The 25,263-nt window shown below is 32.6% G+C and overlaps 2 protein-coding genes across 5 annotated transcripts in view; one reads left to right on the plus strand and one right to left on the minus strand.

The window, feature by feature from the left end:
- Nucleotides 1-8,082, minus strand: part of LOC134681146 (adenosine deaminase domain-containing protein 1-like) — a 21,408-nt gene extending 13,326 nt beyond the window's left edge. Inside the window, exons 1-5 of one of the 2 annotated variants that reach the window (XM_063540601.1) lie at nucleotides 7,940-8,082; nucleotides 5,217-5,332; nucleotides 4,188-4,467; nucleotides 3,413-3,513; nucleotides 240-352 (exon numbers count right to left, since the gene is read on the minus strand). In XM_063540601.1, coding sequence (XP_063396671.1) covers nucleotides 240-352; nucleotides 3,413-3,513; nucleotides 4,188-4,467; nucleotides 5,217-5,324 — 602 coding nt within the window. In that variant the 5' untranslated portion in view covers nucleotides 5,325-5,332; nucleotides 7,940-8,082. Of the gene's footprint in view, nucleotides 1-239; nucleotides 353-3,412; nucleotides 3,514-4,187; nucleotides 4,468-5,216; nucleotides 5,333-7,912 lie in introns of both variants that reach the window. The other variant, XM_063540602.1, reaches the window with a different exon arrangement.
- LOC134681145 (uncharacterized) overlaps nucleotides 8,044-25,263 on the plus strand; it is a 21,735-nt gene continuing 4,515 nt past the window's right edge. The window contains exons 1-16 of one of the 3 annotated variants that reach the window (XM_063540600.1): nucleotides 8,044-8,261; nucleotides 9,161-9,329; nucleotides 10,179-10,353; nucleotides 11,356-11,528; nucleotides 12,626-12,698; nucleotides 15,539-15,613; nucleotides 16,528-16,677; nucleotides 17,227-17,429; nucleotides 18,724-18,948; nucleotides 21,635-21,751; nucleotides 22,161-22,312; nucleotides 22,868-23,145; nucleotides 23,632-23,834; nucleotides 24,478-24,624; nucleotides 24,985-25,069; nucleotides 25,145-25,183. In XM_063540600.1, the coding sequence (XP_063396670.1) occupies nucleotides 8,131-8,261; nucleotides 9,161-9,329; nucleotides 10,179-10,353; nucleotides 11,356-11,528; nucleotides 12,626-12,698; nucleotides 15,539-15,613; nucleotides 16,528-16,677; nucleotides 17,227-17,429; nucleotides 18,724-18,948; nucleotides 21,635-21,751; nucleotides 22,161-22,312; nucleotides 22,868-23,145; nucleotides 23,632-23,834; nucleotides 24,478-24,624; nucleotides 24,985-25,069; nucleotides 25,145-25,183 (2,395 nt within the window). In that variant the 5' untranslated portion in view covers nucleotides 8,044-8,130. Of the gene's footprint in view, nucleotides 8,262-9,160; nucleotides 9,330-10,178; nucleotides 10,354-11,355; nucleotides 11,529-12,625; nucleotides 12,699-15,538; nucleotides 15,614-16,527; nucleotides 16,678-17,226; nucleotides 17,430-18,723; nucleotides 18,949-21,634; nucleotides 21,752-22,160; nucleotides 22,313-22,867; nucleotides 23,146-23,631; nucleotides 23,835-24,477; nucleotides 24,625-24,984; nucleotides 25,109-25,144; nucleotides 25,184-25,263 lie in introns of all 3 variants that reach the window. The other 2 variants (XM_063540597.1, XM_063540598.1) reach the window with 2 other exon arrangements.

The raw sequence follows: 25,263 nt of genomic DNA on the forward strand, positions 1-25,263 counted from the left end.
AATTCTAGCAGCACGGATTAAGATGAAAGGACAAATATATTGCCAATCACACCTGGATTTGTTGATTAATGACCATACTACCTACCATAAAAATGTCCGATTATTGATATCCGACTAGACGGATTAAGACATCCATAAAAATAAGTCCCTACCCGTACTGTAGCTGTAGGGTATCCCCTAGTCAAAACTTCAGGTGATTTCCTTATGTTAAGTTGTAGCTAATTGTTACAGGTACCTACCCAAATGGTCCAGGATGTTCACTGACTTCTATGTTAAATGGTACTCTTCGCTGTGAACAGTATTCTTGTAGCTGTTGGACTGGAGTTTTCTGTAAAGATGCAGCTGCCTTGGTCTGTAAAGAAAAATGCGCTGAATCAGTTAACATGGTGATATGGCTGACAAATATCTGGAAAGAGGAGCAGCGAAGAAAGATTCAGGAAGGGTTAGCTGTGAGGAGAGTAAAACTATAATGAAAGTGATGCTGTGAGGAGAGTAAAACTATAATGAAAGTGAAGCTGTGAGGAGAGTAAAACTATAATGAAAGTGATGCTGTGAGGAGTGTAAAACTATAATGAAAGTGATGCTGTGAGGAGAGTAAAACTATAATGAAAATGATGCTGTGAGGAGAGAAAACTATAATGAAAGTGATGCTGTGAGGAGAGTTAAACTATAATGAAAGCGATGCTGTGAGGAGAGTAAAACTATAATTAAAGTGATGTTGTGAGGAGAGTAAAACTATAATGAAAGTGATGCTGTGAGGAGAGTAAAACTATAATGAAAGTGATGCTGTGAGGAGAGTAAAACTATAATGAAAGTGATGCTGTGAGGAGAGTAAAACTATAATGAAAGTGATGCTGTGAGGAGAGTAAAACTATAATGAAAGTGATGCTGTGAGGAAAGTAAAACTATAATGAAAGTGATGCTGTGAGGAGAGTAAAACTATAATGAAAGTGATGCTGTGAGGAGAGTAAAACTATAATGAAAGTGATGCTGTGAGGAGAGTAAAACTATAATGAAAGTGATGCTGTGATGCTGTGAGGAGAGTAAAACTATAATAAAAGTGATGCTGTGAGGAGAGTAAAACTATAATGAAAGTGATGCTGTGAGGAGAGTAAAACTATAATGAAAGTGATGCTGTGAGGAGAGTAAAACTATAATTAAAGTGATGCTGTGAGGAGAGTAAAACTATAATTAAAGTGATGCTGTCTGGTAAGTATGGCTGTCATGTGACTGTTAGAAGAGTGTGTCAGTCAAGACAGTGAGGCTGTCTGGAAAATGGTGTTGCCATGCAGATGAGTGTGACAACTTTGGAAGTGTGTGTAAGGCTATTAAGATTAAATATCGTTTATCAATGCCTGTACTTTTATTGATACTGTTCATGCTGTTAAGTGGTTTGTTTACACAAATCTATAACTTTGCAGTTTCTATCCTGTTCACCAGCACAGTCTTTTTTTAAATATTTTTCCACGTCAGCTTGTATTTTTGTCCATCTGATGAGTTAAGCATTTTTCAACAGATTTTTATAGTTCGTTCTTATGTTGTACTGTTATACCACTGTCCCAGGTTAGGGGGAGGGTTGGGATCCCACTTTCATGTTTAACCCTGCCACGTTCATGACATTATTTATGTATGTGCCTGTCCCTAGTCAGGAGCCTGTAATTCAGTGGTTTTGGTTTGTTTTTCTCTCATTTTTTTATTTAAATAAGGCAGTTAGTTTTCTCGTTTGAATTGTTTTACATTGTCATATCGGGAGCTTTTATAGATGACTATGTGGTATGGGCTTTGTTCATTGTTGAAGGTCTTATAAATTGTGACCTATAGTTGTTAATGTCTTTGTCATTTTGGACTCTTGTGGACAGTTGTCTCATTGGCAATCATACCGCATCTTATTTTTTATAGGCTAAAATTAGTCTTCTCAAACTATTAATTTGTTACATGACTTTACTAAGCACATGAAGAAAAGTAGCAAGATATTATTTCTCTAACATTAACTGAACACTATGAGTGATAAGTTTATGTTCCTTTGTTTTCCTCTTATAGTTGATGTGTTCCTTTGGTTTTAGTTTGTAACCCCAAAATGTTTTCTCTCAATGGATTTATGACTTTAGTAACATCGGTATACTAGTGTTGCCTTTATCATGTTTATTTGTAAAATATAGCATAAAAACTTTCTACATGTAAAATCTGTCTTAAATAAGTGACATAGAAGATAAATAAAACTTTTCTTCATTATCATGCTTAAACAATAAAGCAAATATCGATAAATAATAACATTAGCTGCATCAAAATACAGAAATAGAGCCAACAAAAAACATTTATTTTTAAAACACATGGTGTAGTGGTTAGTTCATCGGACTACTATCACAAAGGTTCCTTGTTCAATTCCCTTTCCGGGATGAAAATTTCAGGGACTGAATTTTCTGCTCTCCCTTGACACCATTTGCGATTATGGTCTTGAGGAAATGATGTAAGTCCATCAGAATGGGACGATTAATGGCTGTCCCATGTTAAGAGAGAGCCATATATCTCTTGCATGTTAAAGACACCCTTGTAGATTTAGCAAAAAGAGCAGGCTAATGCCACTACAAGGCATAGCTCGCACTGGCAAAGTGTAAAGGGATTAATATAAGTTGCAAAACTTGTTTCCCAATCCACCATAAACAGTCAGGGGTACTACTTGTACAAGTGTATTTTATTTACTTGAAGAAGTGAAAAAAAATATACACATATAAGTAAATAAATAATGTTTGAATAATCTCCCCTTAATTTTCTGAAAAATTTACTTGTATAAGTAAATTTTTCTTACAATCCAACAAAAATCCTCAAGTTTTGAGGTGTAAAATCATGCCTTTAATGATTTTTCCCAGGTTTGCTCAAATTTTTTCATTAAAGTTCAATGTTTCATCTCATTAATTCATCAAAGAAACTGATTGAGCAATGATCTTGTATATTTGCACAAGGCCTTCAAAAATTGCTCCTTTGGGGCTTGTAAATGAGCAGTGTTTAGAAGATAACAGACAAATGGGACTTTCATTGTCCATGAAATTACACTTAAATGATTAGTAAAGACATCTGCAAAGGGTACACAATCTAAAATTCTATTAGAGCAAAGAAATATTCAAAATTTAAGAAAAGAAGAAAGGTTGATTTTTTTACCTATACAAGTAAAAAAATCTGAATGCCGAAGGGACATAAATCAGCCAATTTTTTTTTTACCTATACAAGTAAAAAAAAAATCACTTGTATTTTATAAGTATCCTACAAATTTACTTATATGTGTATATTTTTTTTTACTTGTTCAAGTAAATAAAATACACTTGTATGAGTAGTACCCATGACTGATAAATAAATATGTTTAAATCAAATCTATTTTTGAAGCTGTCAAATCCCCAATTGACAGCGAAAATCTTACCTCAGCCTGTGTAGTGAATGGTGCATTGACACATACGGCTCTCTCATGGCCATCTTTCATTACTATCTTTCTTCCCATTGAATCAAATATCACATTCCCACCTGTTTAATATAAATAAAACATGGTATTGAAAATTTATAATTTTTTGTCAGTATTGTATGCCAATGTTTGCATTTATTAATTGCAGAAGAATGAACAAAAATGTTGGATAAATTATTGGAATTCAAGGAATATTTGAAAACAAATATCAGATATCAGAATGCAAGATCTTATCAATGCTATACTCACTTTGTCGCATTATTCACATTCATTGGTACCAGTAATCTTGGGAGGGAAGTATGCAGTATGATAATAAAATAGATGACAGAGTTTACCCTTACAATATATATTTATTAAGGATGGGGGATTTACAGGTAATCATGGATATTGAAGAGAGGTTTGAATTCTTATATATACATGTAGTTATAGATGTTGGGTTTTTTTTTGTACTAGGAATTTCAAATTTTTGTATGATTGGTGTTTACACTAATATGAGATCCAAGGGTCAAGAATCAGTCCTATTTACCAGACGTGTCCTAAATTGAAAGCTTTTTGTCCAAAACGACAGATTGGGATTCAAGAAAAATTTTGATATCTTACAGAAATAATTTTGGTTATTTCATTGAGAAAGGTTTCTTAAATCATTTCAAAATTACAGAAATTGTGTAAAATTGAATCTTTGATAAGGAGCCTGACTTGCACCAACCCCCTTGGTAAGACATTGTGTAAAACTTACTTTCATCTTCATCTTGGTGATGATCTTGTAGACCTAACAGTATACTCAGCGCTATATGTGCAGCATTAGTTTTAGCCTCTTTCTTAGTTTTACCGACCCCCTGAGGAAATTTTCTCCCGTCAACATCACATTGACTGGCAAACGATACACTAAGTGTCATAACAGTGACTGCGACTTCTCTTACTTCTAACTTCCTCCGTTGTAAGGCACAAAATTCATTCAGAGCACTCACTGGATGTTTAGCTCCACTCTTAAAATCTCTAACTAACTCTGGTGGAATCTATTTAAGATAGCACAAGCTGTACAGATAGGCAATACACAAACAGACAAATGAATTTTATTCACTTATTAAAATATGTTTCATATGTGCATGATGTTTTATAAGTGTTACAGTGTATGTGTGTAGATGTAATTGTTTATATAAAATTCAGAATGGAATATGCTTGTTTGTGTTAACTGTTAAACACTACTTTCAGCTTCATTTTTTTAACGTCTATATGCCATTTTATAAGATGTATTAATAGTAAGCTCACTCCTTCTTAACAACCATAATTTATATACCATACCTATACTTATAGGAAGTATTTCTTTATACAATTTTAACTATTACACTTGACTATCAAAATCTATATATATATTCTTTAAAATGTTATCTCATCCGAAATTTTTTGAATTTTATGCATTTTAAATGCATAATTTGTTTTTTTTATGTATATTATTTTTCAACTTCTCTGTAACCTTTGTACTTGCATGGTTTTATGAGAATAAACTATCTATCTATATTATCATGATTTTATTTCTTAATGGTGGAAAAGTTCAGTGACTCAAAAGAACAACCGACCTATAGCATGTATAGTAGGAGAAGTTATAATCCTTGTTAATTGCATTTCATAAAATCAAAGACTAATTAAACACATCATGCCACCGGCATGGTATGACCTCACTATCATGACTATGCTAGTGTGAACTAATTAAGACCAATCAGCCACCCAGGTTCCTGGTCATAAAGTAAATAGTCACTGTACTTACATCTTTAGGTATCTGACTGTTAGGAACAACATCTTCCTGAGGTACATCAGCTGGTCTTTGATTTAGACCTGGTATATATCGCTGTGCAGTCTGTGAAGCCTTAAACATACTTTTTTCTAAAACAAAATCAGTTTAAACATTATTTTATGAACATGGAACATTTTTAAATAAGTGTAATGATATGAAAATTTTGTATAGTCAAAATGAATACCAAGAATATGAGGACCCTGCAGAATTAAAATCTGAATGATCCATCCTACATTCAGTGACATTGCATATAAATTGTCTGGACTGCGAGTGCTGCTGATAAGTGAATTTTAAAGTGATAAAAAGTTTTGTTTTCCACTTAGCAGAGCATTGTAGAGGATCACCTAGGTCAAGAATGTGGCAATGTATAGTGCAATTGTGTACAAATGGATATTTGTTTAGGCTGATGGACATTATGTTACACATGTCAGGATGAAATGTCATTTTCCATGTGTTCCGAAATACCAAGTGAGTTAAGATCTTTTTGAAGAGTTTGCAAACACTGATTTGCTGTTTTTTTTAAGTATCAGATTTACATGATACATGTATATGCATGCCAATGGCAATGTTGTATGAAGGATTTAATGTGTTTTATAATGTACAGATTCTCTAAATATAGTTAATCGATCTCACCATGCTCACCTGAGTGCTCTTAAACCTGAGGGAACTATGAAAGAAGGAAAAGAAGTTGGCTGCAAATAGGCTAAATATACTTCAGTAAAAAGGTTTATTCCATATTCATAAACTATTAGTAGGTTTTACTATATGAATTGGATTATGAATAAAAAAGCATATTCACCTGCGTAAAAAGGATATTCACCGCGCTTTTTCGTGTACAATTTTGGTAAAAAAACGTTTGATTTACAATTGCTTTTGGTAAATATTTTCTTTTACATTCATTTCTTTCGGAATATGGAATAAAACATTTACTGTCTTTTGTTTCGATAAATATGTGGTTTTATTAAATGATATGAGCAAATAAGCCCTAATACGGATAAATCAGCATGTGCAATACTAAAAACGTTCCACTGTCGATATAAATCAAGATTTAATATTGCTCTTCGGACAGGGCCAATACTGAAAAAACAGGGCCAATACAGAAAAAAGCGGGAAAAAAGTCGTATTAGCCCTAGGGCTAATACAGGACGTTCACTTCCGGTTTTCAATTTTCTTAGCCATTACTTAACTTTGGAAGTATCGTTATGCATAAAAACATTTGTATAATATTTTTTTAAATTAAAGTCATAAAATAAACAGGTTAAATGATGTGCAATGTTTTGTAACGTCTTAAAGTTTTGAAATGGAAAAAAACAGGGCCAATACAGAAAAAAGCGGGAAAAAAGCTGTATTGGCCCATGGGCTAATACGGGACGTTCACTTCCGGTTTTTAATTCTATTATAATCATTTAATAAAAGTGTTATGAACTGGCTGTTTCTGTATTGGCACTGGTATAGATTCTCGGTCAGCTGTATTGGCCCTCGACCCTACGGGTCTCGAGGCCAATACAGCAAACCTTGAATCTATACCAGTGCCAATACAGAAACAGCCAGTTAATAACACTATATTATTGACTTTTGAAAAACTGATATTCACTTCGGCCGTTGGCCTCAGTGAATATCAGTTTTTCAAAAGTTGGCCTCAGTGAATATCAGTTTTTCAAAAGTCAATAAAACCACACATTTACCTCATCAAAAGACAGTAATTGTATAATATTCATAGAATGTGGTAAAGGGGGCCGGGGTATTAAACACTGACACACATGAAAATTTCACGATGAAATAAAAATCAGGAAAAAGAAGCATGAGAAATAAAATCGTAAATATTAATTATAACATGATTAACATGATTAAGGAAAAAGTACCAGAAGTTATTACTCAGTCATTCTTGGAGTTGATGCAGCCTTTATTAATGAGCATGGAGACCTTGTGGTCAACTTTTAGCGTCCGCTACTTGCATTTTATTTGATTTTTTTTTTATTATTCATAGTAATTTGATGGACTTCATTGATATCAATAACTATAAGATAACACAAATTTCGGAAGGTATTATAACACACTGACTTTTTAATCAAATGCGGGACATGCATGAGAAATTAAGAGCACAGCCACGAAACACGGAATATAAATAAGTGGAATCTGAAGCATGCAAATGGAGCTAAACACGAGAAAACGAGAAATAAAGTTGTCAGAGCACGAATGTACAGGGAAATAAAAAGGCCGAAAAACGTTGCACGAAAATAACCCTTTACCACCCTCTTCATAATTCAGAAAATCTCGGCTAAGTTAATATATTTGAAGATTTTATCCGGCTTTAATATCATGTTGGCTTATTTTTAAAGTTCTATCTTTCTATCACAGTTATTGAAGATAAGGGAAAAACACACATAATTAGTAAAAACCCTCATTAAAGGGCAATAACTCCAATAGGGTGTCATCTAATAGGTTGTACTGGTTAGCAAGAAACGAGACGGTTGTAAGCTTAATAATTAGTTGTTATAAAGTGAAAAATATGTGTGTGTCTCATTCAGAAAAACGACCCAGACTCAGAATCCAAAAGTCGATTGATTGTTTTTCTTCCTGTTTAAAGTGTTTTAGATCGAATCAAAAATATAAATCCTCAAAGATTTCCCCTCAGTGGTACTTTTTGCAGTTTTATTTGTAGTGTTCACCTTCAATTAAGAAATCTTAATATTCACCTGACAATGACAACTATCTGTAATACTTTAAAACGGTAAAATCGTTTGTTTTTCTACTTTTTTTCAGTTTGAAAGGCCCTGCCAAAATCTAACTTCCTGTTTTGGTTGCAGCGCCACCTATAATTTCAGAACAGTAACTCTAATTCAGTAATTGCCACTTGAAAAGAAATGATGCTGCATAACCTCTAAAAATGACGACAGCTGAGGCAAAGCGATTGAAAGAAGATAAACTACGAGCAAAAAACTGGAAAAGATGGGGTCCCTACCTATCAGAGCGTCAGTGGGGCACTGTCAGGGAGGATTACTCTGCTGATGGAGACTGGTATTGCACTTTAGATACTCTGGTCAAGATTTCAACTAACTAAACCTTTTAAAGATTTAAGAGATAATCCTTTTAACAGACATTCTCACAAAAAATCATGGTTTGTGGTTGATTTCTTGCAGAACATATTCATTGTATTACACTTATAACATTTATAAACTAGTATAGCCACTTGTCCTGAAGATGTATGAAATATTTGCCACTGGACATTAATAAAAGACAATCAATCATATGAATTGATTACTGCAAAATAGGTGTTCAAAGAAGTCATATTTGTCATATTGAAAGGCTCTTCACCACTGACATGACTGAAAAGGACCACATTAATTTCATATTAATCAATGTAATCATGTTATAATCATGATAATGAATCAAGAAAAAGAAAAAGAAGTAAACATGGTAAAAGTCCAAGGGGAAATGCAAAACAGAATATCCTGTATAAAATGGGGATATTAAAATCTAAAACACATCTAATGAATTGAAAACATCTGTCATATTCCTGACTTGGTACAAAACAGAGGTGAATTTAAAGATACCAGAGTGACAGTTGAATGTTTCCTTGAGTTGTAAATGGTCAATTAAACTTGGATTTATAGCTAGCTCAATCTCTCACTTGTAATATGTTTTCGACTTCATACATGTATAATTTAATTCAATCAACAATAAAATTAAAAATTAATGTGCATTTAATATCAAGATTATATTGAAGTTAAAGTTGGGTACAATCTGAATCAGATTAAACATGTTATTATTGTTAATTAAAAATTAAAATAAATTCAGCAATGTTTTACAGTTTATCAGATTTATATATACTAATACTTCATTGTATATTATCTTTCCAGATATTTTTTAGAAGCTTGATGAACATGATAAATGACAAAACATGTTTTATTTTGTAGTTGGAATTATTTTCCACATGAAGAGGCCCGATCTAGGGCCTATCGATGGGGTGAAGATGGACTGATGGGTATTTGTGATAGAGAAGGAAGATTATGTTTATCTTTGGCGCTGTGGAACACCAAAGATCCTATTCTCAAAGAAAGACTGTTTGGATTGACAAGTCAGCAGGTAATTCATGTAATTTTGTAAATAACTTTAACACACAAGTAATTTTTCAAATAATCAATCTGCAGGGATACTATTAGTTATCTTGGTGTAATCAGGGGTGTACATCTATTTAACAGTGTTATTGATAATTCATACGCACCCTGAGACACAGCCAAATGGGTGTATGAATTATCAACAACGGTGTTAAATTCTGTACATCCCTGATTACACCAAGATAATGAACTTATTTCTAATGAACAATTTCATTACTCATTTTTAAACCGGGATGTAAAATTGAAAAATGCTAATGAAAAAATTTCAGGGTAACAATTTTTAACGTTGATGTTGCTGCATATAGTAATACACTTTTTTTCTTTATTTTTGGGAAATTCAGAAAAATAAATTTCCTTTGAATTTTCAGGATTTTTACCCTCAAATTTATGTTTTTTAATAATTTTTTTTTGTTCAACATTTTTTTAATTTTATTTTTGCAAATTTTTGGCAAAATTTTATCTTTTCCGGGGTTAACAAGGATGGGGTGTTATTTACACCGGGGTAATTAACCAATCTGTCTGTCTGTCTGTATTCTCTTCTTAGCACTCTCACATTTCAATGCATGTAGAATTATTTTTCAAATTTCAACATAGGTTTATATCAGCAATGTCTAGGAAGATTTCGACAATCAGTGCTGATCGATGTTTTTTTTTAAAGAGTTATGCCCCTTCTAAATATTAATTTTATAGAAAATTGATAAATTGAAGTCTTAATGTTGATGCCTTAATATTCCAGAAATTTCTTGTGTTAAAAATTATTATACATGGTACAGTTTATTGTTCAGCAGTATCTATGGTGACATATTCATGTTTACAGGGTAACCATGGAGAAGACGTAAAAGAGCTGTATTATTATTTAGACAATACCCCGTCCCATACATACATGAAGTCTCTGTACAAGTATCCTCAGGGGGAATTCCCCTACAGACAGCTTGTGGAGGAGAATGCTAGGAGGGGAGTACATCAACAGGAATATGAATTAATGGATACCGGTAGGTTTATCTCCATACCTTTCCCCAGCCCTTTTCATTTCTTCATATACATGTTTTTGCAGTTATGTCACTTAGACATTCAGAATTTACATGCCCCGGCCGTAGTGGAGGGGGCATTAAGTTTTACTTTTATACAGTGCTTAATGCCATAAAATACAGATCAAATCTGAATTTTGGTAGCATCACTTAAACAGTTCTAGAGTTGTGTACCTTTATAAATCCAAAAATTGCAAAATATTTAGTTTCCGTTTATATGTAACTTAAGTTTACCCAAACCAAACATTATGAAACCTATACACAATACGTATTACCACAAAACTCAGTACAAATTTGTGTAGCATCACTTTTAGTGTTCTTGAGTTATGTCCCTTTTATAATGTTGTATCCAAGCAGGGGCATAATCTTTGTCCATGGGGACACATTCTCATTTTTATTTACTTATACAAGTACATTTATCTTCTTTTCTTGAAATCTAAGGACTTCTTTGCTGTAATAGAATTTTTAATTGTCGGTCCTTTGCAGAAGTTTTTACTTATCATTTAAGTGTAATTTTATGGACAATGAAAATCTCATTTGTCTGTTATCTTCAGATCACTGCTTATTAACAAGCCACCAATGAGCAATTTTTGAAGTCCTCACTTAAATACTGAAGATCTTTATGCAATCAGTTTCTTTGTTGAATTGATGAGATAAAACATTGAACTCTAATAAAAAATTATGAGCTAAGTAACTTGAGAAAAATTAACTTATACAAGTATATTTTATTTACTTCTTGTACAAGTAGTACCCCTGTCTGTCTCTACAAGAGACCAAATGTCACAGAAATTTAAAAACTATAGTTCACTACATTTAACTTTGTGTAATTCGAATACACTTTCACAATTTGTAAACTATTCCGGTCTTTCGTCATAAAGGTATTACAACACATGATGACTTAATTCTGTTACAGTGTATATAGTTTAGATTGACAGCAGGCAATGATGGTATTGTATATAATTGCAGGTATATTTGACGATAACCGTTACTTTGATGTAACAGCAGATTTCTGTAAAGCCAGTCCAAATGATCTCCTTGGGAAATATACTGTTGTCAACAGGGGACCAGATCCAGCTATAATACATGTTCTCCCACAGATCTGGTTCAGAAATGTGTGGTCCTGGGGAGAGGCAAGCTATGTAAGTAATTGTTACTGTTACAGAAATGTATGGTCCTGGGGAGAGGCAAGCTATGTAAGTTATTGTTAGTGTTCTGTCAGAAATGTTTTTCGAAATGATCTAGACTTAAGGAACACGATATGTATATGCTGACTATGCAAGACCCTTATAGGTCTTCAAGGTTGTTGGGGATAAGAATGTTAGATTCTGTGGATGACCAAGCTGTTTAAGGATGTAATTGTTACTAGTTTTTGTCATTGTTGATCATGGCATGCATGCATGGAAAGGCTCAGACTTTATAAGAATATTATGTTAACTCACTCAGGAATTTTTGATAAGATCAAGGGATAATATGAGTAAGTATCAAATGTAAGTAAGCAATTTTCAAAAATTTAATCTTTAGGTTGCAGTCTTGTAATTGACTGCTCCATAGGCTTACATGCAAAACAGCTGATCTTTGAAAATAAAAAATGCTGCATAGAAAAAACATTTCATGTTCATATCATGTATGTACTAATGTGAAATTGTGATTTAATCGGGAAAAAAATGGGGTCTTGCCACGAAGTATAAAAACTTACTCAACGAAGTATAAAAACTTACTCAATCCTGAAGTCAAAACAATTTTTATCTACTTTTTGTTTTCTATTTTTACTAGGCCACACCACTTCCAGTAAACATGATATCCTTCCACTTTCCTGGATTGATATCCCCAAAAGATGCAAGATTTTTTTTAAAGTCTATATATATGTTTCAATTCAGCATAAACCTATAATCTAACAGAAAAAATTGAGTTCAGAAAAAAAATCAGAAAAAAAATGCACTATTTTGTTTCCTTCCATGTTTTAAAATGCACCGGAAACTGGAGTTATAATACAAGACTGGTACCTTTACTCAATCTAAAGCATATGGGTTTAAAATAAGTCTACTGATTTTTATTATAAAAAAATGAATAGCGGAATTTGGATTTTTAGATAGGGCATTCACCAATACCTGTTAAGATTTTGATTGGTGTATGTTTTGATTTTACTCTTCATGATCTTAAACGACTGGGAGAAATTATATCCATGCATGAAAATAGTTGCTAAACATAAACAATCATTCTCTATTTGTACTTACAGGGTTGCCCTGAGAAGAAACCATATCTGAAACAAGTGGGACATAACAAGGTTCTATGCTATCATCCAACTCTAGGTATGTAAATACTACTGTGGATTCATTTATTTTCATGGGTACTAATTTTTGTGGATTGAGGAAATCTTGCAAATTCAAGGATATAAAATTTCATGGTTTTGGCAAAGTTTACATGCATTCTTATTGATTCATGATTTGCCTTTACCTATGAAATCCATTAAAAATTAGTATCCAACGAATATTAGTGAATCCACAGTAAAATCATCAGCTTGACATAATGTTTATACACTTGTGTATTGTTAAAAGTCAGACCCTAGCCTTAGAAATATTTCAGTACAGTGAAACTTCTCAAAACCGACCGCCCGTCGGACCACGGGATTCGGCCGGTTTTCAGGGGTGGCCGGTTTGGTGAATTTGAAATAAACAAGAGTTACTTCCCTTCAATATGTGTGCATTTGTGTTTTTCAACCATGTATTGTAGCTCAATCTTTAAGTGTGTTTTGTTGTGTAAATTTAGCTTTGTATTCTAAATTAATTATGAAATAAATATTAAAACATCATTTGTATCTTTATTATTTTTTATTTTGCAGGAATAACATATAAAATGCAACTATATAACAAAAGAGTTTTAATTTATATAACGTTATTGAAAATTGATAGCACTCATTAATCAGCGGTACCATACGATGTCTAATCATATTTTTCAAAAGCACTACACAAACATTAAAGCACTACACATGTCCATTACAACTTCAAACTTTCTATTAAATGCGTGTATCATTATTTGAAATTACACATCAATAGATTATCCCAACAATATCTATTTACGAATTATTGTGAAAGATAAAAGTGATTAATTTCTGTAATTGCCTAAAACACATTTTTTTTAAATGATCAAATAAAGAAGCCAAGCTAAAACATTTAATGAACATTGATTAGCGTGGGTGAAGATCATAATCTCTCAACCGATAATTTATTCGGGTATTGATTTGACATTGACAGGTATAAACACTACTCAGTGGCCATGCAGGTGTCTAATTGACCGGATTAACTTCTTTGTTTATATAACAGTATTATGTATGGACTAATGATTACAAATGAGAAGGCCGGTTTTATGAGGTGATATTCTATTGATTTTGATTACACAAATACACAAATAACGGCCGGTATCCGGTTTAAAGGGGTGGCCGGTTTTATAAGGTTACCTGACCGTTTATTTACATACTCGCCGGCCGGGACTTGTTGGTTTGGCCGGTATAAAGGGAGAACCGGTATTAAGAGGGACCGGTTTAGAGAAGTTTCACTGTATGCCCAAACCTGACCAGTTATTTGATAAGGGTAGTGAGGTTGGTAAATTCTTCCTGTTTTTTGGGTTTTTTTCTCCGACACTAAGGGAGCAGAAATGCTAATATTTTCCAGTCATAATCAATTTTAAGGAGGCTCGAGGGTATAAAAATTTCAGAAAAAATCAAGCATTTGTTTTTCATTACAAATTTTATTTGTTACCATTTGTAGTTGTTACTTTATCATATGGTACAAAAATCATTCAAAACAATCAATTGTGTCGGCCCCAGATGACTTTTAAAATGTATACATCATTGAAAAAGTTCCAAATTATCTCCCTTTGGTGGAAAAATGCAATTTTTTGGCTTTAAAGTCATATGAAACGAGTGAGTGGTGAAAAATAATGTTTGTCCAATTCTTGAACCAGTGCATGTATACATCATAAACTTAGTCCTCTGTGCACGATTTTATCATTATTTTTGCAAATATATCATATAATCGTCAATTTTTTTTCTCTCTGTTTGTTATGATTTAACAAATATGGCTGCTCAATAAATGCCGTGTTTTGAAGCGGAGTTTTAACGATTGTTACCTTATAGTAAACAAATCACAAAAAGCATGGGTATTGAGCATGTGCTTAACATGTATAATCAGATATTTGTTAATTTCAATGACAGATCCATGTGTATTGTGGTCACCGTATGTTTACGAGGAGGGTTACGCTCGGGTCACTATGCATACGGAAAATATGTCTGCGAATTGCTTTATATTTTAAAAATAAGTAAACTTCTTCTAAATGTGGACAAATTAAAGAATTTTCCTCAGAAGAAAAGTATATGTACATAAGTTGTATAATGTAAACTATCCATTTAGTTTATAGTAGAAACATATGCATATTTTTTTTAATTTGAGGTTTCTTATGACTTTAAAATTGAAATATCTTTTTCAACTCATCGGTGACCTATTTTTTTTAATATAATTTCCATATAAGCTGTACTTAAACTAAATTATTGTAAAATATGAGCGATTTTTGTAATAAATTTCTTTTTTTATTTCGATATTAACTTTATTTCTCCTATTACTTCAACAGAAAAAAAACCACTTGTATGCTTCTTTCGAAGGCAGATTGTGAGCGCAAATGAACGGTGACCCCACTTTTTTATTTCATTTTTCTATTAACTATAAGATAAAATTCATTTATAGAAAAATATAAAGAAATCCTATATAAATGATTTAGACCCGCGAACCCCCTTAACAGGCTGTTGAGTGTATTGCAATTTGGGATTTAAATCCAGTGAAAAATTAAACCAAAAAAAAATTCTATGATGAGATATTTATTGACACACTTTTGACAGAAATTGCATGTTTAGGTTTTAAGTCACTTAATCTTGATTGCAATATTTCCTTTCAGTATTGTATGATATTCATCAGGGACATTTACAGGTTTCACAAATGAATTGGTTGACAATAAAATTGAGAAAGGAAATGGTGAATATGTCAAAGCGACAACCACCCGACCATAGAGCAGACAATAACATTAAAGTCACACAGTTAAACACTGGACGTTAAGCAACCAACAATCAATCAATCAATCACAGTTTAACATGTTTATTTAGGTATATGTCAGTCTCGCCAAAGAGTCTTTAGTTCCGGAGATGATGTAATAGAAGAACAAGCTGAGCCTACAACGTGTAAGTCAAATATATAAATCACCAATACAAACCTTAGATAGATATAGGAAGATGTGGTATGAGTGCGAATGAGACGACTCTCCATCCAAATAACAATTTATAAAACCATTATAGGTCAAGCTATAAAGGGTCCCTAAAATTTGTAATTTAAAACAATTCAAATGGCAAAACCAACATTCTAATCTATATAAAAATGAGAAACATGTAGGAACAACATAAAGAAACGACAACTACTGTACATCAGATTCCTGACTTAGGACCGGTGCAAACATTTGAAGCAGGATTAAACGTTTTAATTGTACCAAACCTTCTGCCTTTTTTGAAACAATAGTATAACATCACAACAATGTTGGCTTAATGCTTATAAAAGTATGAAGAAGCCAAAAAAAACAACATTAAAATGTATTTGCAGGCCCCCTTGAAGTTTTTCAAGACTATGACAAATGTATGACAGCCATCACAAAACCCGCATGGGCATTTTGAAAAGTTGGCAGGTATGCAACATAGAAAAACACACTATAAAATATCAATTGGATGGCTTAACTCAATAAAAAAAAACCATGCAAATTAACACACAATGAACGAATAAATTTTATCTTTGATACCTGAATGCAAATTCATAGTTAATAAAATTTATAAGGGATAATTAACCTTTTTATCAATGAACTTTGAAAGGTTTCAAACTCTTATCATTCATGATAGTCTTCTTGGGGAGAAGGGGGGAATGTCACATAAGACAATTCAGAGAAATGCATAAAACTTGACATTTAATTATTGAATTATGTCCATTGAAGAAAGTTGTTAATTTTACTAATGAATATTTCCTATCTTTAGTTTATTTGAAAGCATGAAAAGTTTCTATTTGTTTAATAAATTGTCTGTTGTTACATATATATTGTTTGATCATATTTCAGATCCATTTTACTTTGAGGTTGATGTTGGTCCAGAAAATCACCCACCACAACTGTTATTTACAGAGAATGATACAAATTATGAAAAGCTGTATGGAACAGGGAATCAGTCACCTTATGTAAAAGATGCCTTCCATGAATATATAGTAAAGGGTAATTGGATATAAATACCATACATAGCACTAAAGATCACATTCTCGACTATGTTGAAATGTTAAGTTATGAACAGAGAACTGGGTTATTAGTAAAAAAAAACTCTACTCAGTACTTGTTTTGTGGTCAAAACACCACATCCCCTCTTTTAATTGGTTGAGAGGCTGAAGATGAAAAAACAAAAAATTCTGTACAAAGATTTCGAAGAAAGGTACAATTTATAACAGCAGTAAGGACTGAGAAACTAATTGACCAATTAGCTGGTGTAGAATCTTAATTGTGGATAATTTAATTGTTTGAGCCCCAAAATGACAATAATGTCATATCATTGGTTGACTTTTCATTTATTTGGACGTTTTTTTAACCAATCACGATGTTTTAGTTTACACTTTTAATTTTTTTACCATGTAATGCGTTAGATTTTCAAAACGTGAATTGGAACCAGAAGTAATCTGAATTTTACTAGCCTACACTTGAGATCCTAGTTAAAGATTTCCAACATTCACAAGAGAAGAACACCATTTGTACACATTCGTTTTATTTTGATAGGTAATGTGAAAGCTGTGAATCCACAACACATTGGCACCAAGTGTGGAGCACATTACAGTGTATTTCTGAATCCAGGCCAAAAAGCCCAAATAAGGATACGACTGTATTATGAGAAAGAGGCTCCACCTGAAGCATTTGGTACGAGAGATTTTGACTTTATATTCCAGCAGAGGAAGTTAGAGGCTGATCTATTCTATGATGAAGTATGTATTTATATTTATACTAAGGGAGTTCTGACATTAGCTTTTCCATCCATCCATTTTTCTGCCTGTGTCACAAGTGTGTGATTGTCTGGTTTATTTTGGGTTAATTTTACCACCTTTCTCAGCTTCTGTATTGATGAATGATATATATGAGATTCACACCTTTATACTGCATAGTTGCATACCTCTGGTAATGAGCAATCATGACATCCCATGCCAAAATTTGTGTAGAAATGTCTGCTTTTATGCTCTGAATAATGTCCTGTTAAATTTATATACATGTACAAAACACTGTTGAAGTTCTGTACTGTTCTATATTCAGATTGCCTGTAAAAAACATTTGTTCTTCAAATCGTTAGATTATTGAATTTGAGGAATGTACAAAAAGTGACAATAAATCAGAAAGGACAAACAAACAGATGAATTTTGATACATGGCCAAATTTTAATTAGAATTGTTTGATGTTGCCTACATACTTCCCAAAAAAAAAGCAGCTTACCCCAAAAAAATTATGAAGTTTTTTTCGTGATCTTATGTCCTTTTCATATCTTAAATAAAGGCAACAGTACTATACCACTGTTCAAAACTAACAAATCCATGGACAAAAAACTGTCAAAACTCATAAATCCATGGACAAAAAACAGATAGGGGTAAAACACTAAAACCAAGGGAAACACATTAAATATAAGAGGAGAACAACGACACAACACTAAAATGTAACACACCCAGAAATGGACCAAAACCAATTAAAACCAAATACATGAATTTGGAATATACAACTGTTAAGTACCGTGACACATCTTATCGCAATGTGAATTTACACTCAAAAATAAGAGAAAACAAATGACACAATGTTAAAATGTAACACACTCAGAAACAAACAATAATATAACAATGGCCGTATTCCTGACTTGGTACAGGACATTTTTAAAGGAAAAAATGGTGGGTTGAACCTGGTTTTGGGGCATGCCAAACCTCGCACTTTAATGATTATGTTAAATATAACTTTGAAATGACAACATAATATTACACGAGTACAATACAAATAAATAGGAGAATGTATTAAACAAAGAAACAAATGATTAATAGATAACAAAAAGCATCAGGTTTAAAATTTAATACGCCAAAAACGCGGCTCGTCCACACAAGACTCACCAGTGATGCCCACATGTTACCTATGTTGTTGGTTAATATAAAAGTTCTTAAATCCAAATACCTAATGGTTAACCCTACAAATCATGGGTAGGCAACATCAAGGGTTGCCTAGTAAAAAAATATATGCATATTTGAACAGGTGATAAAGAATCATCATAAACAAGAAAGAAACATCATACGACAAGCGTATGCTGGTTTACTATGGAGTAAACAGTTCTACTATTACGTGGTTGAGGAATGGCTAAGAGGGGATAAAGGTCACCCACCACCACCGTTCTGTCGGAGAGAGGGGAGGAATGCAGAATGGGGTCATCTTTTTAACAGGGATGTAATCTCAATGCCAGATAAATGGGAATACCCATGGGTATGTATCAGAGAGCACGTTTAAATCATATAATGGGAATACCCATGGGGATGTATCAGAAATCACATTTTAATCTTATAATGGGAATACCCATGGGTATGTATCAGAAATCACATTTTAATCTTATAATGGGAATACCCATGGGTATGTATCAAAAATCAGATTTTAATCTTATAATGGGAATACCCATGAGTATGTATCAGAAATCACATTTTAATCTTATAATGGGAATACTCATGGGTATGTATCAGAGAGCAGGCTTTTACCATATTTGGTGTAGTCTTGACAGTAACACTAACTTAACTAGTTTTCTATTGATAGATTGCAAGTTCAACTTTTATGATTTAAGCTTTTCTCTTTGTTGAGTTATCACCCTTTTTGATATTTATTTAGACTCCAATATATATTTAACTAGTTTTATATTGATGGATTGCTGTCTCAATGAGGATTGTTGGGCAACCCCTTTTATTTATTTAGACTCCTATACATTAAACTTGTTTTATACAAGAACTCCTTATCTTGATTTCCAGAGAAAAAAAAATATACAGTTGAATTGCAATATATAGAAATGATGGTTAAAGCACTTAATTCAATCATATCAGTCATGTCAGTATTAGGGTACACGACAACTCGTACTTTCGGCAAGTCGTACTCAACCAACTCGTACCCTATTTTTTACCAACTCGTAACCATGTTTTATTTGATATTATTTATCTAGTTTATATGCATAGTTATTGTAACTTTCTTTCCTATATCATTATATAGCAAAATACAAACGAAAAAAACAACTTTCAATGTTAATAAACTTTATTGAAAAGCACTTTACGCCCATATGGGCCAATGGCTTAAAACATTATACATAATATACAGTTTACATAAAACAATGAAAACAAACAATGGAGACACTTTTTTTAACTATAATTCTTGTCTTTTTTTAAATCAATATATATATATATATGAGATTCAAATTATATCAAGGACTCCCTAGTCTTAGTGACTTTTTTTTAAAAAGGAGCCTAATTTGCAAGTGTCCTGTTTTGTTTCAGGATTGAGGATATGTTTTAATTTATCTATATCATTTAAGTTATTATATGTATTTTCATTTAAAAATTCTTTTCTAATAAAATGCAATCATAATTGTTTTAAATAAGATTATACAATGCTAATCGTTATAATCATTAGAATTCCTTAGAATTGATTGTTTGAAATTTTTTGGACGGCAATTTATTTGATATGCACATTAAAATAATTATGAGTACACAATATGCTAATCAGTGGTCATTAGTGGATAACATACCTACAAAAATAGAATGTATTTGTTAAAGTAGAATAAACAGAGAGAAGTAATTGAAAACAAAAAATCGGTTTAAGTGCGGCACTATGAACATCAAAGACCGTTGATTAAACAATCACCATCCTCATCGAAAAGAAAATGCATGGCTTAAACGTTGTAAAAACCAAGCTTTGAGAAACCCATATTACTATTATAAATTATAGCAACAAAGCCTTGTAAAAATGTTTTATGATTAAACTCTTACAATGTGCGTGTAAATATTAGTGATACTAGTGGGTTTTTTTTATACGTCTCTCATAATTCTTCTAAATATTGGCTTAATTTTTGTTTTAACTTTTATACTTTTACAATCCAAATGTGCTACTGTATAATTGATGTCAATACGTATATAAATGATAGTAGTATTGTGATGAAATCTCGGATGAAATATACATTTTAAAATATTGTGCAAACGTACATGCAGAAAGGTTTGATCAGGCGTGAAGTTGTTTTGATAGCGGTTAATTAATGGCACACTTCGTGTGTGAATAAGGGCCGATTTACTGGTAATCGACATGCTTCAGATGTGAAATAATGATCAATGATCAATTAATCACCGGCACGCGAACTGCAATAAATAATTTGTTTATCAAAGTGTCACATATTACTTGTAATTTCTTATAGGTTAAAAAATTATCAATAATGTTTAGATGTCAAGTGCCTTTGCATAGAATTGTTAGTAAAATTGAATTATGAAATAAAATTATCTATCATAATTATAAAAAATTAAACCAATACATTTAAATTCTTATAGGCATTTCTAAAGAGTTGTATAATCAGCTAGTACAACAGGAAGAAGAGATAAATATTTACTACTAACACGAAAAAACTAAAACATGTTTAACGCAATGTTCACTAAAAAATATATCCTGTCAGTCATATTCTATGGATCTACCTCAGGGTGCACTGGGATACTTCAGGGAGTTAAAATATCCATATCTACGGATATAAACGTAGAAAACTTATATTATAATGCTAAAAAAAATATAGGGTACGACTTAGTAGAAGTACGAGTTGGTAGAAGTACGAGTTGCCGAAAGTACGAGTTGGCTGAGTACGAGTTGCCGAAAGTACGAGTTGACATGTATCCCAGTATTATGGAGGATCAAAACAGGTACATAAAAACAATGTTATATATATATAAGATAGTACCTGTTCTCATTATAAAATAATGCAGGTATGAAAAGCCATAAGGAGATATGACATTAGTTTGGTATATTTCTTTTGGTATAGCTTATGTAAACTTTAACAGAATTGAGTTTTCAATTGTTTTTCAGTATGCAGTGTGGGACCTAGCCTTCCATATGATCCCCATGTCACATGTAGATATATAAAGTATTCTTTATTTTTCAGTATGCAGCGTGGGACCTAGCCTTCCATATGATCCCCATGTCACATGTAGATATACAGTATGCCAAAGAACAACTGTTGTTAATGTTGAGAGAATGGTACATGCATCCAAATGGACAGGTAAATAAGAAATAAGAAGTGTTATCTGCCTTCATCATGTTCATAGATTGACCCTGTATTTTGTGTTTTAACTGGGAATTAAATTACGCCATGAATTAAAATGAATTTTCTTTTATTGACAGTAACAATTATCTCTTCTCATTTAAGATAAGAAGGTGACGTTTTATATACAAACTGGCGTTTTAAATTTTGACTTTTAGGTACTATTGTTAAGTCAGAAATTTTTGTAAAAATTGTGATAAGATAGGTGATGATAAATATACAAACTCGCATTTAAGTTTTAAAAGCATGATTTGTATGTAGCATTTCTTGAAATGCCATAATTTAGCTCACATTGGTGACAATTGTTCAGCAATTGCATTATCAGATGCATGCACTTATTCTAAATTTACGGATATATTTTTTTCAGATCCCAGCTTACGAGTTTGCTTTTGATGATGTGAATCCCCCTGTCCATTGTTATGCTGTACTAAAAGTTTACAAAGCATCCGGACCCAAAGGAAAAAGAGATTTAGTCTTCCTTGCTAGATGTTTCCATAAACTGGTTCTTAACTTTACATGGTGAGTGTGTGCCTTTCTAGATGTTTCCATAAACTGGTTCTTAATTTCACATGGTAAGAGAGTCTTCCCTGCCAGATTAATATGAAATAAAGTACACTAGTCAGACAGAAAACCAATCTATCTGTCTGTAGGACTAGACTACTCAGAAAGGAGCTAGCATGCAAGCTAGCCAAAAATATTACCTTTACCTACAAACTCAAGTCATTTTGCTCAAACAGGCATGTAAACTTAAATAAATATCAGAAGATGTGGTATGAGTGTCAATGAAACAACTCTCAAGTCAAAATTTGTAAATTTAAACCACTATAGGTCAAAGTGTGGTCCTCAACAAGTAGCATTGGCTCAAACTGAACCCCAAGATATGAAGGGCCCCAAAAATGACCAGTGTTAAACCATTCAGTCTGTTTTAATAGGTACCAACCTTCACCCTAACACAAGTCTGCTTGTTATTTACAGTTGGATAAACAGTAAGGATATAGATGAGTAGAACATCTTCTCTGGAGGATTTCTGGGTACCAACCTTCACCCTAACATAAGTTTGCTTGTTATTTACAGGTGGATAAACAGGAAGGATATAGATGGTAAGAATATCTTCTCTGGAGGTTTTCTGGGTCTGGACAACATTGGTGTGTTTGACAGATCTAAACCATTAGACTGTGGTGGCAAGATTGCTCAGGCTGATGCCACAGCTTGGGTGGCATTCTTCTGTCTTATCATGCTGGAAATAAGCCTCATCCTGGCCAAGAGGGATCATGTCTATGAAGATATGGCCAGTAAATTCTTTGAACATTTTGTGGCAATTGTAGACGCCATCAACAAAAAGGATGGGATAGGTAAATTGACTTCCTTTTATTTATACAACCCTATAAAATTACTAAAAATGAAGCATTCAATACTTATGATTATAGTTTTTGCTAGGATCATGAAAACATGATTTTTCTTTCAAGTTTTTATTAATTACAAAATGTACCTGTGCACTTTATTGCGGAAGCTTGTGTCATCATGTATGTTACAATATTCACTTTGAAATGAATGTTGATTTCAAAATGATATGAGATTCCTGTTAGTTATATAAAAAAAGAAGATGTGGTATGATTGCCAATGAGACAACTGTCCACAAGAGACCAAAATGACACAGACATTAACAACTATAGGCCACATACAGCCTTCAACAATGAGCAAAGCCCATACCACATAGTCAGCTATAAAAGGCCCTGATAAGACAATGTAAAACAATTCAATATATCTATTTTAGCCAATCATAATAGTAGCTTATACTGAAATATACAGTACATGTAATGTTATTATTTACATTTAAGGTCTTTGGGATGAGAAGGATGGGTTTTACTATGATCATTTACACACTAACAACCATACCTGTCCAATGAAGATCTTATCCATGGTTGGACTGGTTCCTCTATTCTCCTGTATGGTTCTCAGGGAGGATAACATGAAACAATTCCCAGGATTTTATAAAAGAACAAAATGGTTTCTGGAAAACAGAAAAGACTTGTCCAAAACGGTAAGATCAAAAGAGATTTGTCACCACAAGAGAGCTTTGATTTTAATTTTGAATAAGGTAAGAGATAATATATACATTGTCAGTCACATATTATCTTTTAGTGACATGAACAATATAAACATTTTTGTATATATTTCTATTGAAAAATCACAGGATTATCAAAAAGGCTGTAGGAATAATAGAACTATTGATTTTTAAAGAAAAAACATAGATAATACCATTTATTTAAAACAAAATCTTAGACAATTGGTAAAAAAACCTTTTGAAATACAGGTTTGACACTCATTAGATATATTAAGAAGATGTGGTATGAATGTCAATGAGATAACTCTCCATCCATGTCACAATTTGTAGTAGTACACCATTATTGGTCAAAGTACTGCCTTCAACACAGAGCTTTGGCTCACACTGAAAAGCAAACTATTACAGCCTCCAAAATTACAAGTGTAAAACAATTCAAACGGGAAAACCAAGTCTAGTCTATACAAGAAACAGGGAACATTTATGTACCACATCAACAAAAGACAACCGCTGAAAATCAATCTTCCTGACTTAGGACAAATGCAAACAAATGCTGTGGGTTAAATCATTTTAATAGGTACCAATCTTCACCCTAACCTGAAACAATATCTATGCTTAACAGATATCATTCATGTGTGGCAGAGAGAAAAAGCCAAATCCAAATTTGTTGCTGGCCATTGTTAACAAGGAAAAGCTGCAAAAAGTTCTCCATCATCTTCTAAATGAGAATGAGTTTCTGTCACCTTATGGTATAAGATCTTTGTCAAAGGTATGTAACTCTCTCACCATGTGGTACTAAAATTTTAGCAAAGGTAGGTTACTCTGTAAAATCATGGCATGCTCAAAGGAAAATAACTTTACTTTTAACATTAGATTGGAAAAAGATGAAAAATTGATGAAACATTTTGTTTACAAAAAATGTGAATATTCTCTTTGGCTGGGTGACACTATTTCACTGCAATTTAATTGATATTTGGTCCAAGTTTTACAAAAGTTAGACAAAATTGACAAACATTTTTGCTCAAGGTTATATAAGTATATTAAAGTGAAAAACCACATACAGCAGGAATCTGATTCTATAAATGTATGAACTCTCACACTAATGTCTTTTCTCTGTTATTCCTCACAGCATCATAAAGAACAACCCTTTGTCCTGGATGACAACACAGCTAGGGTTGGGTATGAACCTGGAGAGTCTGAAAGTAAACTGTTTGGTGGGAACAGTAACTGGAGAGGACCTATCTGGTTCCCAAGTAAGTAATTATCAAGGATAACAAGTAAACTGTTAGGTGGTAACAGTAACTGGAGAGGACCTATCTGGTTCCCAAGTAAGTAATAATCAGTGATAATAAATAAACTGTTAGGTGGTAACAGTAATTGGAGAGGACCTATCTGGTTCCCAAGTAAG

Source organism: Mytilus trossulus, chromosome 8 (genome assembly GCF_036588685.1).
Source record: "Mytilus trossulus isolate FHL-02 chromosome 8, PNRI_Mtr1.1.1.hap1, whole genome shotgun sequence".
Classification (NCBI taxonomy): Eukaryota; Metazoa; Mollusca; class Bivalvia; order Mytilida; family Mytilidae; genus Mytilus; species Mytilus trossulus.